A 15,845-nucleotide genomic window follows, 5' to 3' on the forward strand; every position below is an offset into this window, starting at 1 on the left:
TACTATAAAAGCAAAATCTGCATCAATAACCATGATAAGCCTATACCATTTGTATGTTGTGAGAGACTAAGAGACAATACTTGATCTTGAAGGATAAGGGTGTGCAGAGAGTAGGGGAGTGAGATTTTCTTTGCTTCAGATTATAATAAAATTGTCAACATCTCACAGTCCCCCCTGTCCTTGCCTTTCAGAATCCCTCCGGGGCTGTGGCCCACTGGTTGAAAAGCACTGCATTATATAGATGTTTCCTATTTGTGAGAAAGGCTTGGTGTAGGTTTTTAAAAAAGGAATAACCCTGGAATAAAGTGTCAGTATTAAATTACAGGATGAAAGGTTCATAACTTCAAACTAGCTATGAGAACCTAGAACACAGAGAGGACGGCACAACCTCAGACTCCAGGAGGCTCCGCTATCCCTACTCATTAGCTCTAAAAACTACCAGGCCTCTTCTAGCACAAGCTCAGAATTTCCCTTCAGGGCTAAAAAGGTACCTTAATTCCAGTAACAAATGAGCTGACCAGTGGTGGTAAAATTGTTCTACCTGCACATGATCTGGAGAAGCCTTAGCCACTTTGTGGACACATGAACCATCTGGCATAGATTCACCCTTTTGTGCAGGACTAATAGTCTTGGTGCTGGCTCTAGTTCCTTACACTCTGATTCCTCTGTAGTAGCAGATCCATCCTGAGAGTTCCTTTCCCAGCTGGGATAAGCTTCAATGGATTCTGGAGTATTCCCCTCTCTCTCTCTCATAGACTATATAACTGGTGCCCCTGTGAGTGGAGGGAACATGCAGTAGGACCTCTCTTTTTCACCACAGTGCCTAGCACTGCCCTGTTGTATATCCCTACAGACCATGCTGGTGGCCTGTGCATTTGGCTTGCACCACTGACCTTTCAATCTGCCATTTCCCAGCCTCCTTCCTGCTTGTGACTCATTACCTTGTGTTACTCTCCCACTGCATGCACTTCTCTCTGTTTTGCTGTCCCTGTGTCGCAGGCTCCCTTATGGATGTTGGGAATTTCTCTGACATGGGGCAGGGACAAGATTTTTAAAGGTATTTAGGTGCCTAAAGATGCAGACAGATGCCAAGGCGCCTTTACAAATCCCACTAGGTGCTTAACTGCATCTTTAGGTGCGTAAATACCTTTAAAACTCTGGCCCTGGCTGCCTGCCTAAAGGAAGAGCAGCTTCTCTTCTTCTTTACACTGGTTCTCTTCATGCAGCTTCCTCCTGGGTTGGGGGAAAGAGAAATTTAGAAAGCAGAAGAGATTGAAAGAGACAGGGCAGAAGAGAGCGAGAATAGGAGGGGAGGGAGAGAAACAACTGAGTGGAAGAGAAAGAGGAGAAAAAATAGGATGAGGGGGTAAAAATGACTATAAATTATGTACAAGAAAATACTGAAGGAAAAAATAGAGAGAGAGAAAGCCTAGGAGTACAGATTAGGGGGTTAAGATATTGAAGTGGGAATCCGGAAACCTGGGCTCTATTCCAGCTCTGCCACTGCCCTGCTGGGTGACCTTGGGCAAGTCAGTTTCCCTCTGTGCCTGTTTCCCCCCCACCCCTTTGTCTGTCGAGGTTAAACTTTTTGGGGCAGGGGCTCACTTCTCACTGTGTGTTTGTCCAGTGCACATCAAAATGGAGTGCTGATCTTGTTTGGGGCCTCTGTACACTACTACAGTACAAATAATACACAATAATAATAAGTGTCCAGGATGCTAAACCTCAAGAAGTGGGAATAGAAAATATTAGGGCATTAGAAACGACCTGAAGGGAAAAGCTAGGAAACCAAAAATCCATAAAGTCATCATGGAGACTGGTAGAAACCTAATTAGAGTCACATTCCTGTTAAACTGGGCTGAAGTCAATAGAGTTACCCTCGAGTTGAATGTGGGCCTCCAAAAGTTCCTTTTTTTAAAAAAGAAGCAAACTGGAGGGAATCCCATTCATGGATTTAGATCACCATGTGCAACAATGTAATCATAGCAAAAAATTGTATCTTTTAACAAGCGAAATCCAGCATAAGCAAAGCTAATAGAGGGAATCTAAACTTTGACAGGTAAAGTGCCCAATGGAGATTAAGAGGCAAAGAAGAGATTTGAAGAGCAAATAGCAATGATATTAAGACAGATAATAAGAAAACCTTTTGGTGTATTTAAAGTAGGAAGCCAGCACAAGAGTCAGGATCTGGTCGGCCCTCGGGGTCTACAGAGGGCAGTCATTCACAGAGGAGATAAGCTGATAGCAGAGAAATTAAATGATTTCTTTGCACTGGTCTTCACCACTGAAAAGGATGGGAGAAATATCTATTTCAGGGTTAGTCTTTCCAGGAAATAAAGTAAAGGGGGAGGCCAGAATGCAGGGATTTGTCCCCACCCACTGACTGAGTTGACTGATCTTGTAAAGTACCTGCTGTTTCTTCCACCAGAGGAGCTGTGCAGATCCCACAGACTAAGAATTCAAATGTTGTTCCTTAGTTCTGCCCACACTCTTTCTAATAATAATAAGTTAATAATATATTATATCCTACATTTCTATAGCACCTTCAGCCCAAAGCATTATGTAATGTTTATATACTGATCATGACCCACCACTGAACTGCAGTTGGCTCTGTGGTGCAATGTAGCAGCTGTTTAAATATGTATAGCATTCCTACAAAATCATTTAGCACAAGAAGTGCAGAAGAATATTGTATCCAATAGAAACCACATGAGGAATTTTTAGGCCCGCAGAAAGTGATTACCTAAATTTGAATTTGGGGAGGATACCAGATCTAATAACTGTATTCATGGAAAAAGGACTGTGGGGTCTTCTAATATTCTCACATAGTGAGGACATTGATTGCATGTCTCATCTGGCTACACAGCACTCCAACACTCTACTAGGGCATTGGTTTAGTACTGACTCTAGGCAAAGAGCATCTCCCATTGAGTCACAAATGCACTTCCTGCAACATTCTGACTTTCTCTTGGAGGCCTCCATCCAAACACTGACCCCGCTTCATGTTATGAAATGTGATGAGGTCACAGCTTGTGGCGATGTGGCTTCTGCTCAGAACATTATTCCACCACAGGGAAGTGACAGCATGTGTTCTAAAAGCTTCTAATGAAATGAGCACAGCTAGAGGATCATCATTTTCTTCCCCCTGTAGTGATATAGAAGAGAAGGGATATCAGTGGAAAATGATTGAGCCAGAAACCCAGACTCGACCTCTGTATCTGTTATTATGTGTCTAGATTTGAACTTCATGGACTCAAATCAATAGAGATAACTTCACTGAAGTCGATTTATCTTAATTTACACTGAATGAGACCGCCCATCTGTGTGTGTATGTGCAGGGGGACAGACAGGGACCAAAACTTCTGATTTGAACACTCCCAGCATGGGGATTAAAATCCAGGGGCATTCAGAATTAAAGTTCATATGTCAGAGGTAGATTTGAACTATAAAATCTTGATCTGAATCCTGATCTGGGGTTTTTATTCTGACCATCCTGTAGAAGTTAGAAAATCCATTTGGAAATGGTGCTCTATTTGGGGTTGGAGGCTGGCCTCTGAGGTTGCTCAGTTGGTTTTTCTCTGATTTTATCTGAACTTTGTTGTCTCTTCTTTTAACTAATAAAAATAATTATTCAATGAAAAATGCAGTTTCCGCAAAATTGAAATTTTCTGCAGGAAATTTGATTTTTGCCAAATTTTTTCAATTTTCCATCAGCAAACCTGACCAAAATCTCCCCTATGACTTAGCCACATGCTGTATCATAAGAGTCACATAGTCTGCATAGTCTGATTAGGAAGCCGGGCCTAACCAAAGGGAAAAAGTTACGGCATAATGCACGAGACAACAGTTCCCATAAGGCATTGTGGCATCATCAGACAATGCAGTGTCTAGTCAAACTGTTTAGAAACACAATGCTTCAATTCGTTTCAACACACTGAAACGTTTCATTTTGGGAACGTCAGAACATTTTGTTTCGATCAACAATGTTGAAATGTTTCAACCTTTCCCATTTGAAATTTTTGGAACTTTTTCATTCTGTGAAAATTTGACTTTTCAATCCTCTTTGAGAGGAAAAAATTGTGGAAATGTTGGAATTTTCAATGGGCAGTAAATTCTGATTATCATTCCGCTTTGCTGGTGGATCAGATGTGTGGATTTAGATTTAAGGGAACTGTGTTGCTGCTGGCTGTGTTGCACACTTGTCCTGTAGAAAGACAGCATGGAGGAGAGAGGAAGATAAGTGAGGGTCAGAAAAAAGAGGGAAGGAGAACAAGAATAGACACCCACCCAATAGGAAGTATGCAAAAGAACGACAGAAGGAAGGCAGGAGGGCAGTGGAGAGAGAGAGAATTTCATTCCCCGTAGCTGCTGGTCTCTTTAACCTTCACAGCTCAAGGCACTCCTCCCACTATAAGTGAAATATTAACAGTACTGCAGCAGCCACGGGCATCCTACTGCCTGCCCATGATCCAACATTAGGGGCACGTAGAGAGTGAGCGAGCCAGGGAAGAAATGCAGCACTGCTCTCCAGTCTTGAGCGGGCTATTTAAAGGGGAGGGAAGGAAAGTATAATCATCACAAATATGGCTGATTGAAATGAAGTGGCTGTGAACCAAGCAAAAAGATGGTGGGGAGGGTGGGGGAGAGAGAGAGACGCAGGGAAGGGAGGATGATGCTAAAGTGATTCTCATCTACCTGTCAAAGTGCCCACAAATGCCTCCATGAAAGGCTGGGTGACAACTGTCGTGAGTGCTGCTGACTGCCAGGAATTCAACGGGAGGAAAGGATGGGACTGTATATCACTATGTGGTGCCCGGGATGAGTTGCACATGTCTGTGTGTTTTGGGTTGTATATCATAGAATCATAGAATCATAGAATATTAGAGTTGGAAGGGACCTCAGGAGGTCATCTAGTCCAACCCCCTGCTCAAAGCAGGACTAACCTCAGCTATATCATCCCAACCAGGGCTTTGTCAAGCCTCAGCTTAAAAACCTGTAAGGATGGAGATTCCACCACCTCCCTAGGTAACCCATTCCAATGCTTCACCACCCTCCTAGTAAAAAACTTTTTCCTAATGTCCAACCTAGACCTCCCCCTGCAACTTGAGACCGTTGCTCCTTGTTCTGTCATCTGCCACCACCGAGAACAGCCTAGCCCCATCCTCCCTAGAACCCCCTTTCAGGTAGTTAAAAGCCGCTATCAAATCCCCCTCACTCTTCTCTTTTGCAGACTAAACAAGCCCAGTTCCCTCAGCCTCTCCTCATAAGTCCTGTGCTCCAGCCCCCTAATCATTTTGGTTGCCCTCCGCTGCACTCTCTCCAAATTGTCCACATCTTTTTTGTAGTGGGGGGCCCAAAACTGGACACAGTATTCTAAATGCGGCCTCACCAATGCCGAATAGAGGGGAATAATCACTTCTCCAAGAGGCCTACAGATTCCACTGCTATTCCAGTCCTAGAGCAACTCTGCCAAGGCACAGCCCCCTGTTATCACTGCAGAATTCCTATTATCTCCTGTTGGCTAGCTTGTTCTCCTTCCCGTAGGATCAGAAAAAATTCATCTGCCATGGCTGGCCAGTCACCGGGGCTAAATTTATCCCTGACATAAGCCTAACAGAGTTCCACCAAGGATGAATTTTGCCCTAGTGGGAGGAGTGACTTGTGCTGTGATGGTTAGAGAGACCAGCAGCTACGGGGAATGAAATTCTCTCTCTCTCCACTGTCCCCCTGCCTTCTTTATGGAGATATATAACGCAAAACACACAGACATGTGCCACCCATCCCAGGCACCGCATAGTGACACAAAGGCTGACACAAGGTGTATAACAGGTAGAGAGGTAGGAAAGTTAGCAGGATGTCATCTCAAGGAGCATAGTGTTCTCCATGAAAGCTTAGCTGTATTTTAAATTGTCTGGGGTCTCAGCCAGTAGGAAACTTTCTGGGTTTGGTGCTCTCTCTGATCGAGCTATAAAGTGGACTCAGGTTTAGGGAGAGCATGGCTGCAAAGCACACAGCACTTGGGCTTCACTTAGTTTTGCTTTTTACCTGGAAGAAACAAGTGATTGTGGCTGATATTAACCAATTTTGGGCCAAATTTTCCATGCACAGTCCCCTGTGCTTGAAACACAAAAGAGTTGTGCATGTAAAATTTGGCCCCAAATTTCCTCTCCTATAACACTTGTCCTACAGGAATCAAAACCAAATGACTTCCCAGTGTCACAACATTGCCATGCTTTCAGTTTCATCTCATGATCTCCCATCAGTGTGTGATTATCATCAGGTATCTTCATGACATAGAGATGCCTAAAATAAATGAAGATGTCTTTAATTTTCCCCACACACTAAGTCTTAGGGGACTGACCTAGAAAATCCAAGATGTCCCATACTCTTTAGGACAGGTGAGGGCCCTATTACAACCCAAGCTAGTGTCATACACATCCCCTAAAGTAGACTTCAGCTTCCCACTTCCAACACTGCTCCGACTGGTGGAGAGCAGAAGTTAAAGGATGATTAATCATTTGGCTGATTCCTCTGAGAATGCGGACTGTCCAGCTGTTAGAGAATTAATAGATGAGAACAGGGGGAGGAGGGAGGTAGATGACTGGCACTGTGAATTGTCACTGAAATTGAAAGCCAGTAAATATAGAACTAAGAAAAGGACATACTACTTAGGCCAAGCATAATAAACTTGGATCTGGAACCTATAATAGGGTTTGCTACCTCCTGAGCGCCCCCTTGTGACCAGAGGTCACTCAGTGGCACCCTGCCTCTATTTCCTCCTCTTCAAGGCCCCTTAATCACTTACTCAGTCCAAAGGTAATTAAATCACTTCTCTTCTGGGGGTCCAATTTATTTAACATAAGAACAGCCGTACTGGGTCAGACCAATGGTCCATCTAGCCCAGCATCTTGTCTTCCAACAGTAGCCAATGCCAGGTGTTTCAGAGGGGATGAACATCAAGTGACCTGTCATCCATTCCCAGCTTCTGGCAAACAGAGGTTAGGGAAACTTAAAAGCGTGGTTTTGCATCCCTGCCCATTCTGACTAATAGCCATTGATGGGCCTATCCTCCATGCACTTTTCTAGTTCTTTTTTGAACCCTGTTATAATCTTGGTCTTCACAACATCCTCTGGCAAAGGGTTCCACAGGTTGACTGTGTGTTGTGTGAAGAAACACTTCCTTTTGTTCATTTTAAACCTGCTGCCTATTAATTTCATGTGGTGACCCCTAGTTCTTGTGTTTTGAGAAAGTAGATAAGGAAGTGCTATTTATTCTTTCTCCACACCAGTTATGATTTTATAGACCTGTATCATATCCCCCCTTAGTCATCTGTTTTCCAAGCTGAAAAGTACCAGTCTTATTAATCTCTCCTCATATGGAAGCTGTTCTATATCCCTAATCTTTTTTGTTGCCCTTTTCTGTATCTTTTCCAACGCCAATGTATCTTTTTTGAGATGGGGCAACCAGATTTGCATGCAGTATTCATGATGTGGGCGTACCATGGATTTATAAAGAGGCAATATGGTATTTTCTCTCTTATCTATCCCTTTCCTAATAATTCCCAACATTCTGTTAGCTTTTTTGACTGCCACTGCACTTGAGTAGATGTTTTCAGAGAACTGTCTACCATAACTCTAAGATCTCTTTCTTGAGTGGTACCAGCTAATTTAGACCCCATCGTTTTATACGTGTAATTGGGATTATGTTTTCCAATGTGCATTACTTTTCGTTTATCAACACTGAATTTCATTTGCTATTTTGTTGCCCAGTCACCCAGTTTTATAACTCTTTGCAATCTGTTTTGGATTTATCTAGAGTAGTTTTGTATCATCTGCAAATTTTGCCCCCTTACTGTTTACCCCTTTTTCCAGATAATTTCTGAATATGTTGAAAAATACTGCTCTCACTACAGACCCCTGGGGGACACCACTATTTACCTCTCTCCATTCTGAAAACTGACTATTTATTCCTATCCTTTGTTTCTGATCTTTTAACCAGTTACTGATCCAGGAGAGGATCTTCCCTCTTTAGTCTTCTGGGTACACACTGGCCCTCCAGATCCCAAACCCAGTTCAGCATCTCCCCTTCAGTAGGGAAGTGTCCAGCCATTCTTCCCAGAGATGGGTCCCAGTTCAGTCTCTCTCTCTTCCCCCCTTTCCCTCCAAGTAGGAGTTTGACACCCCCAGGCCCTCAAACCCCGTTCAGTGTCTCTTTCCTCTTAAGTAGGGAGTTCCCAGCCCTTCTTCCCACAGTTGGGTCCTAATCACAGTCACTTGCAGGCTTTACCTAGCTGCAGTTCAGCTTCCTGGCTCTGATGACTTAATTCCCCTTGTAGGAGCCTTTCTCACAGCCTGCTGTTTCCTGAGGTTCCCCTCTCTCTGTATCTTCCTGATGCCCTCCATCAGGCTCCATCCAGGCTTCTCATATGGCTTCAGTAATCAGGGTTGGCTGGCCCCAAGCCTTCAGCCCGAAAGGGGAAGCCACCCTGTTACAGTCAGAGCCCATTGCTACGAGACAGCGCTGAGGCCAAGAGCTTAGCAGAGGTCTAAAAGAAGGTTCGTTATATGGCTAATGAGAGCAATCCATGGCATGGTAGACAGGACAAAAAAAATTTAAATGAGAGATATTAAACCTTCTAAGTTTCAGGGCATAAAGCAATCCTAACTGACAGTGGCTAGGAAGAAACGCTTCCTGAGGGCAAGTTATTACATAATTGTTCACTACAGGTTTTCTTGCAACTTCCTCTGCAGCGGCTATTGCTGGCCTTTGTCAGACACCGAATGCTGGACTAGCTGTAAAGCTGATCTGATCCATTTTGACAATGTCTGTGTTCCTGTTTTGATTTCCTAAACCCACCTATGGCGACAGGCCCTGTTGTGAAAGTGTATTGTCACTTCTCCGTCCCTTTGGGATCCAGAACTCAGAATGACAAGGGTAGCAACGCTAGGAGGAGGGATTGGAGAAGAGGGAGAGTGACAGTGAGGAAAAAAGAGAAACGGGTGGGGGAGAGAGGGAAGAAATTCACTTGTAATTAGAAGATTTGAACTTCAAAAAAGTTAATTAGTAATGAAATTTCTGACTGAATGATGCAGATTTTGAATACCAGCTTTGTCAGCAGTTGAAATTAATTACAGGTTCAGGCACAAGAGAAGGGGAGAGAGCAGAGAGGGAGGGGGGAGACATTGCAGAAGTGAAGATTATAAACCTGGTTCTAGGCTGTTGCCGTGGTGACTGAAGACAGTCCTTGTGGCTGACAGTGGTGACACATTGAAGGCAGCAGGTAGTTATAATTACCCCCTTCCATAGCCTCAAGTTGACAGTGACCCCTCCTGATTCCGGGCGGGAGATGCTCCATTTTTCTCATCAGACTTTCTCTCTCTCTCAACTGCAGATACAATGTGTCTTTTGGAGACCCACCTGCACTGAAAGGAAAACTACAGAGTGACAAGGGTGGGAAGCCTTTTTTATGTCATTTTAACTACAAGGACGCTCAACAATGTCACCAGGGAACCTGGATGGCATCTACAAACTTTCACAGAGCCAGTGTCTAAAAAGGGGAAGGGAAATCTAATATTGCCAACCGCAATCCAAGTGTCCAAAAATCAAAAGTCAGGTCTCAAAAATTAGGTGATTTTTAAAAAGAACGTATTTGGGTATTTCTATTTGCTTTCTGGTGTTTGAGACTTTAGGGTTTATGTTTTTAACCTTTTCTAAACAACCACGAGGGCTAGAAAATTATTATTTATGAAAGCTGAGATTCTTAGGTAACACATGACTCGGGGAGGTAGGGCTTTAAGAAAAACACTAAATATTGTGAGATCGCAATAAAGTCATGAGAGTTGGCAAAAGTGGGGAATCTGTCTCTCTCAAGAATTTACATGGCCCTATTAACATACTATGTGCGTGTCTCATAATCTGTTATGTGTTTATCCTCACATCACCCTGTGGGGCCAGGCAGTGCTATTATTTCATTTTACAGCTGGGGCTCTGAGGCACAGAGAAATGAAATGATTTGTCCAAGGTCAGACGAGGAAGCCTGGGCTAGAGCAGGGAATTGAACCTAAGTCTGCCCAGCATCGAACCACTGGACTATCCTTCTTACACCATTATAGAGATGTAACTCCAATTGTGGGACTAGTAATTAAACCACCTCGCCAATAGAGGGCACTGTTCCTCTGCTTAAAAGCATAAACACACATTTGCCAGGATGTCAAAAAATATAGGTGCTGTCTCGTTAGAATGAGCTGGGTGAAAGCAACGTTTGTGACTTCTAGTAGGTTGACCACAAAATGGTGGGGGCAAAAGAGGGCTTCCCTCTGATTCATCTAGGGAAGCTACTGCTGACACCTCCCCAACAAGAGCACCCAGTTCCAGCCTCTAGTGCTGTAGTCATCTACCTTTCAGCAAACCGTATCCAGAGGGATGCCCATGCCAAAGCGAACACGCCATCTCTTAGCAGTTGGTAGAGAGCCGGGGACAGGCCAGCTATAAACCCATGCCACACATAGTTACATAATGTCCTGTGCTTCCAAAATGCCCCCATGAACCACCCAAGATCAGATGGTCAGAGATAGGCGTCATGACCAGGGTCAGAGATACGTGTCATGACCAAGGATGACCCGTGATGATAAAATCAAAATTTTCTGATTAAAAACCCCCCCAAAATTGGTGTTTTCCCGTGATTAAAATGAAACGCTGAACTTTAGTTTCCCAAGCCACCATGTATATAGGTATCAGTTGAACACAATATTATATTGATATACAAGTAGAACCCTGTTTCTCTGAGCCTCCACTATCCAGCTGTCTGTATTAATCAAATCACCAGCTGCCCGGGGCTGACAGCGACTGGGGCTCGGGCGGTCAGCTGCAGGCCCCAGCCACCCGAGGCAATCAGCCAGAGCCATTGCCCATCTTAAAATAAGGGATAGGAAGCTCTTTGCCAATTATCCTGATTATCCAAATTTTTGATGATCCAATCTGGCCCAATTGGATCAGATAAACAGGGTTCTACTGTAAATTTAAAGCGCGTTCAAAAATCAACCACAAGAGGGGGAAGCTGCTCACTTTAAATAAGTGACACTGGTATTTCCAGTAAAATTCAGTTAATGGTTAATATATGTTTTTATTTTTTTACAAAATTTAAAAACTAAAGATTCTTTGTAAAAATGCTAATTCTGTGTTTTCCCCTGGCAAACAGATTTTTAGAATCCTTGGTCATGACTCTTGCTCTGTTCTGAATGGCTACAAATCTGTTGTAAATGGACCCAACTCCTGGGCTCATGCACCTCTGGGCCCTTCTTGGTCTAGGTAGTGACTGGTTACTGTTTTTAGCTGTCTCTCTCTCAGGCACACTCCCAGGTTGCAGACCCCATGTCTTTCTTACTTCTTGGGCAATGGGACCCTGCAGTCCAGTTGCCTACACTCCAGAACTGGTGTCACAGCTCTACATGGTTTAGACATGTTATCCCAGATCCACCTAGTTGTGGGAACTCTGGTTTCTAGTCAAAACCTTCAGGGAAAATATGGCAGGAAAGCAAGAAACACAGGCTTAGCAAAAGAATCCAGGGAGGATGGGACTAGGCTCTTCTCGGTGGTGGCAGATGACAGAACAAGGAGCAACGGTCTCAAGTTGCAGGGGGGGGAGGTCTAGGTTGGACATTAGGAAAAAGTTTTTCACTAGGACGGTGGTGAAGCACTGGAATGGGTTACCTAGAGAGGTGGTGGAATCTCCATCTTTAGAGGTTTTTAAGCTGAGGCTTGACAAATCCCTGGCTGGGATGATATAGCTGAGGTTAGTCCTGCTTTGAGTAGGGGGTTGGACTAGATGACCTCCTAAGGTCCCTTCCAACTCTAATATTCTATTATTCTAATTTAACCATAGACATGCTAACAAAGCACACCAGAGAGTTACAGATATATGAAAAAAAAAACCTCCTGAATACCTCCTGAATCCATGTCTGATTTCACCTATCCTGTGAGTTTTGGATTTGGTCATAGTCAGGCAGTTTTAGCCTGGTCTTCTTTCATTTCACCAGCGTCTGGCCTCTTGCATAAAAAAGAACCCTTCTTTTAGAACAGTTTCTGTCCCCCTTTTATGCATATGCTTCAGGCAGTGGAATTCTAGACTTCAGCTTCTTTCTCCCCGTCAGCTTCTTTATAGAGAAACATTCAAAGTCAATAGCCCTACCCATAGAAACCCCATTGTTCCAGTAGGGGAGAGACATTCAATATTGATGATTCTGTCATAGCTTCTCAGCCAAAGACATTCCACTGGATATCAAGCCCATATTACAGAATGGATCCTCAAATCCACAAAGGAGGATGCAATACAATATGAAGGTCACAATACAAAGCAGAGCCCCTGAAACAAAATGGAGTTCACAAAACAAAATGGAGCTTACAGCCTGACACACACATGCGTCATAATGAGTTCCTGGTGAAGAATAGTTTAGCAGATGAGAAATGGGAAAGAAGTCCTCGTTTCCTTGTGCATGCAGGAGCATGTTGTCTTCAGGGCCATGAAAATGGAGGAAGAACTAGCAAACTGTGGAGAAGCAGTTGAATAACTAACAGCCCTTCCAACCCTCACCCCCACCTTCCAACAAAGCAATAACAACTGTTTCTGTCTACTACAAGGCCAGACTGGGGCAAAAATTTAGGACAAGGCATCTCTGGCTTAGCTCCAAGCCTGACAACCCCACGGGGAGTGATGATAGAGCCTCTGCTGGCATAGCCCAATCACCAGGCAGGGGAGTAGGAAGAGAAGCAGGGACTATCCTTGAAACAAGGGGAGGGTGGAAGAGAACAAACCCAGGAAATGGACAGATGCCAATGTAGGAAGAGGGGATGAGAGGAACAGAGAACAGGGATGGAGGAATAAGGTGTGTGAGGGGGGCAAAGAAAGGAAATATTGCGCAGTTAGGAAAAGGGGTTCTTTTCAAAGCAAAGGAGGGTCAAGAAAGCAGGAAAATGATGCAAAAGAAGAAAAATAAAAATGGGAGGAGTAGGGCTGATGCAAACCCCATTGGAATGAATGGGAATCCTTCCATTGGTTTCACTGGGCATTCGATCTGATCTTTAAAGAAGTGGAAAGGGAGAATAAAAGACACACAGGCTCACAGAGCTCTTAGGGTGAGTTTGTTTGATTCATGTCCGTATACTCTCTTTGCAAGGTTGGTCCCAGGATATGAGAGAGATAAGGTAGGATAGGTGATATCTTATATCAGACCATCTGCTATTGCAACTTGCCCCATGGCAGGTCCAAAATGGAAACTAAGCCAAGATGTTTGTTTGATGTATGCTGATGTGTATCAGGAAGAGTAAGAGACTAGGGACCTTATTTGAACTAAGGCCTCATCACACCACTGTGGTAGTAGAAAGAAGCCTTAGAGTATGTCTACACAGCAACTAGACACCCGTGGTTGGCCTGTGCCAGGCAGTCTGGGCTCAGGCTATGTGGGGCTTTTTCATGGCTGTATAGATATCTGGGCTCAGGCCTCCCACCTCGCAGGGTTCCAGAACCCGGGCTCAAGCCTGAGCCTGGAAGTCTACATAGCAATGAAACTGTCCCACAGTCTGAGCCCCGCGAGCCTGAGTCAGCTGGCACGGGCCAGCCATAGGTTTTTCTTTGCTGTGTAGACATTTCCTTAAAGGATTGACACCCACTTTAAGCCCCCTTTACAGTGCTATACCTGTAAAGGAGGTTTAGTATAAGTGAAATCCAGCCCCTAAATCTGTTGAGTTTGGAAAGGAGAAGAATAAAAGGAGAGAGGTATATAAAATTCTGAAGGGTATAGAGAAGGTCATTCAAGCACTCCTGTTTACCCTGCCCCATAATATAGAAATGGAGCAGTACTTAATACAATTAAAAGACAACAAATTAAAAACAAATAGAAGGAAACACAGTTTAATGTAAAATGAGCCAGTGTAACTTGCTGCTGCTGGCTATTATTGAAGCAGATATCTTAGTAAGAGTCTAAACAAAGAATTCAACATTTTTATGAGTAAGTGTAGCCTCTGCAGGGATACCAGTGTAGCTAAGAAAACAATTACAAGGACTATCAATCCTCATGCTTCAGGGCATAAGCTGATCACCAGCTGGGGTCAGGAACACCATTTTCCCTTGAGGTGATAGTATAGCACAATTAGGCACATCATGGAAGTTTTATCCAGCATCAATCACTGTTGGAGGCGGAATAACAGATTAGATGGACCATTGATTAGTTCCATTATGGCAGTTCCATGTTTTTAAGTTCTTATCAAAGAGAGAATGATTTCTAAGCTTTGACACCTTAAGTTGTACTCCCTCCAAGAAAGGTTCTTGCTTCTAGGTTTCACAGGAATGTCTGTCCACTTGGTTGTGTTGGATGAACCCTGTCCTCATATGCTGGAGACCTTTGCAGCTTTTGCGTGGAGGGCATGATGGGAATCTTTTCCTATCACACGTGATTAGTAACAATTCAGCAAACCACTGCCACAGGAAGTTGGTGTGTGTCTGTGTTTAACAATGGATGCTCATTTGCATAAATAGCCCACAATGCTTTGTGTTACTTGAATGTCCCCAAAATGAGTCTCAACTTGGTTTTTTTTCATGGAATGGAATGTGGCTACGGGTGAAGGACAGAGAATATAGAGATTGATGATCTGGCTATTCTATTACTTGGGGTTTTGTTTTCTTTAAAGGTTTCTGTTTTGTCATCCCAAGATCTGGGCAAGTTAGTTTTGAGCCTAGCTGAGTTTTCCTTGACTCTTTATTCTCCTTTGCACTTGGTTTGAGTGCGTCAGCATGATGGTGATTCTCCTGAACTGTGTTACCCTGGGCATGTACCAGCCCTGTGATGATATGGACTGCCTCAATGACCGGTGCAAGATCCTGCAGGTAAGCTGTCTCCTTCCCCTTAGTGGGAGCAGGTGCACCCTTGGCTGAGGCTCAGGCCAGGGTTCTAATTATGTCTGATGTTTCCCTTCTCTTGGCACTCCACTTTTTCCGAAAAAGGTTGGCAAGCACCACCTTGATGAGAGGAGGGAAATCAAGGACAATTGTACTGTGGCCTGAGTTCAGGGCTCCCTTCCCCCCCCCAAAATGCCAATAAAGTCTAATTAAATAAAGTGAAATGGGAGGGGGTGAACAAGATGGAGCAGAGCCTCACATCTCTCTCAACAAGGATACCCATAGCAACAAACTAGCTTGCTTTAAAAAAAATCACAAGAGTTTGCCAGAGAGAGAGATTGAATGTAGCCTATGGCACTTATACACATCCCCATTAATCCATCTGGACCCATCTGCACACATCCATCCATACTCCACGCTCACCTGCACCTAAAATGATCCCTCTCTATGTATCCCCATTCACCCGGGCATGTAGAGAGGAATCTTGCCCAGCACCTCCACTGTCCAGCCCTCTCAGTCACTTTTGTGCACACCAAAATTCATATTCATCTACACACTTTGAACTGTCAAATGAAAGGGCAGTGAGCACTTGTTAAACTTACCCTCCATTTTCCCTGTGACTCCTTCAGGTATTTGATGATTTCATCTTCATCTTCTTTGCCATGGAGATGGTCCTGAAGATGGTGGCCCTGGGGATCTTTGGCAAGAAGTGTTACCTTGGGGACACCTGGAACCGCCTGGATTTCTTCATTGTGATGGCTGGGTAGGTTAACTCTTTTCTATGATTTCATCCCTTTAAAGCTGGAGGGATTGATTGGAATGTTACATGCAGTTGGGACATGGTCCCCATCTAAGGGTCGTGACAAGTTCTGGAAGAGAATAGAAGAGTATTTTTTTAAGCACAGGGTCAGATTCAACTCCCATTTACTTTAGAGTAAGGCCAGAGCAATTCTT

General features: G+C 43.9%; 1 protein-coding gene across 1 annotated transcript in view; it reads left to right on the plus strand.

The window, feature by feature from the left end:
- The window catches only part of CACNA1I (calcium voltage-gated channel subunit alpha1 I), a 210,017-nt gene that overhangs the window by 87,991 nt on the left and 106,181 nt on the right, over nucleotides 1-15,845 (plus strand). The window contains exons 3-4 of the mRNA XM_067558952.1: nucleotides 14,768-14,879; nucleotides 15,521-15,654. Of these exons, the coding sequence (XP_067415053.1) occupies nucleotides 14,768-14,879; nucleotides 15,521-15,654 (246 nt within the window). The remainder of the gene's footprint in view (nucleotides 1-14,767; nucleotides 14,880-15,520; nucleotides 15,655-15,845) is intronic.

This window comes from Emydura macquarii, unplaced genomic scaffold (assembly GCF_026122565.2).
Source record: "Emydura macquarii macquarii isolate MOO-44397 ecotype Brisbane River unplaced genomic scaffold, CSIRO-AGI_Emac_v2 contig_2205, whole genome shotgun sequence".
NCBI lineage: Eukaryota > Metazoa > Chordata > Testudines > Chelidae > Emydura > Emydura macquarii.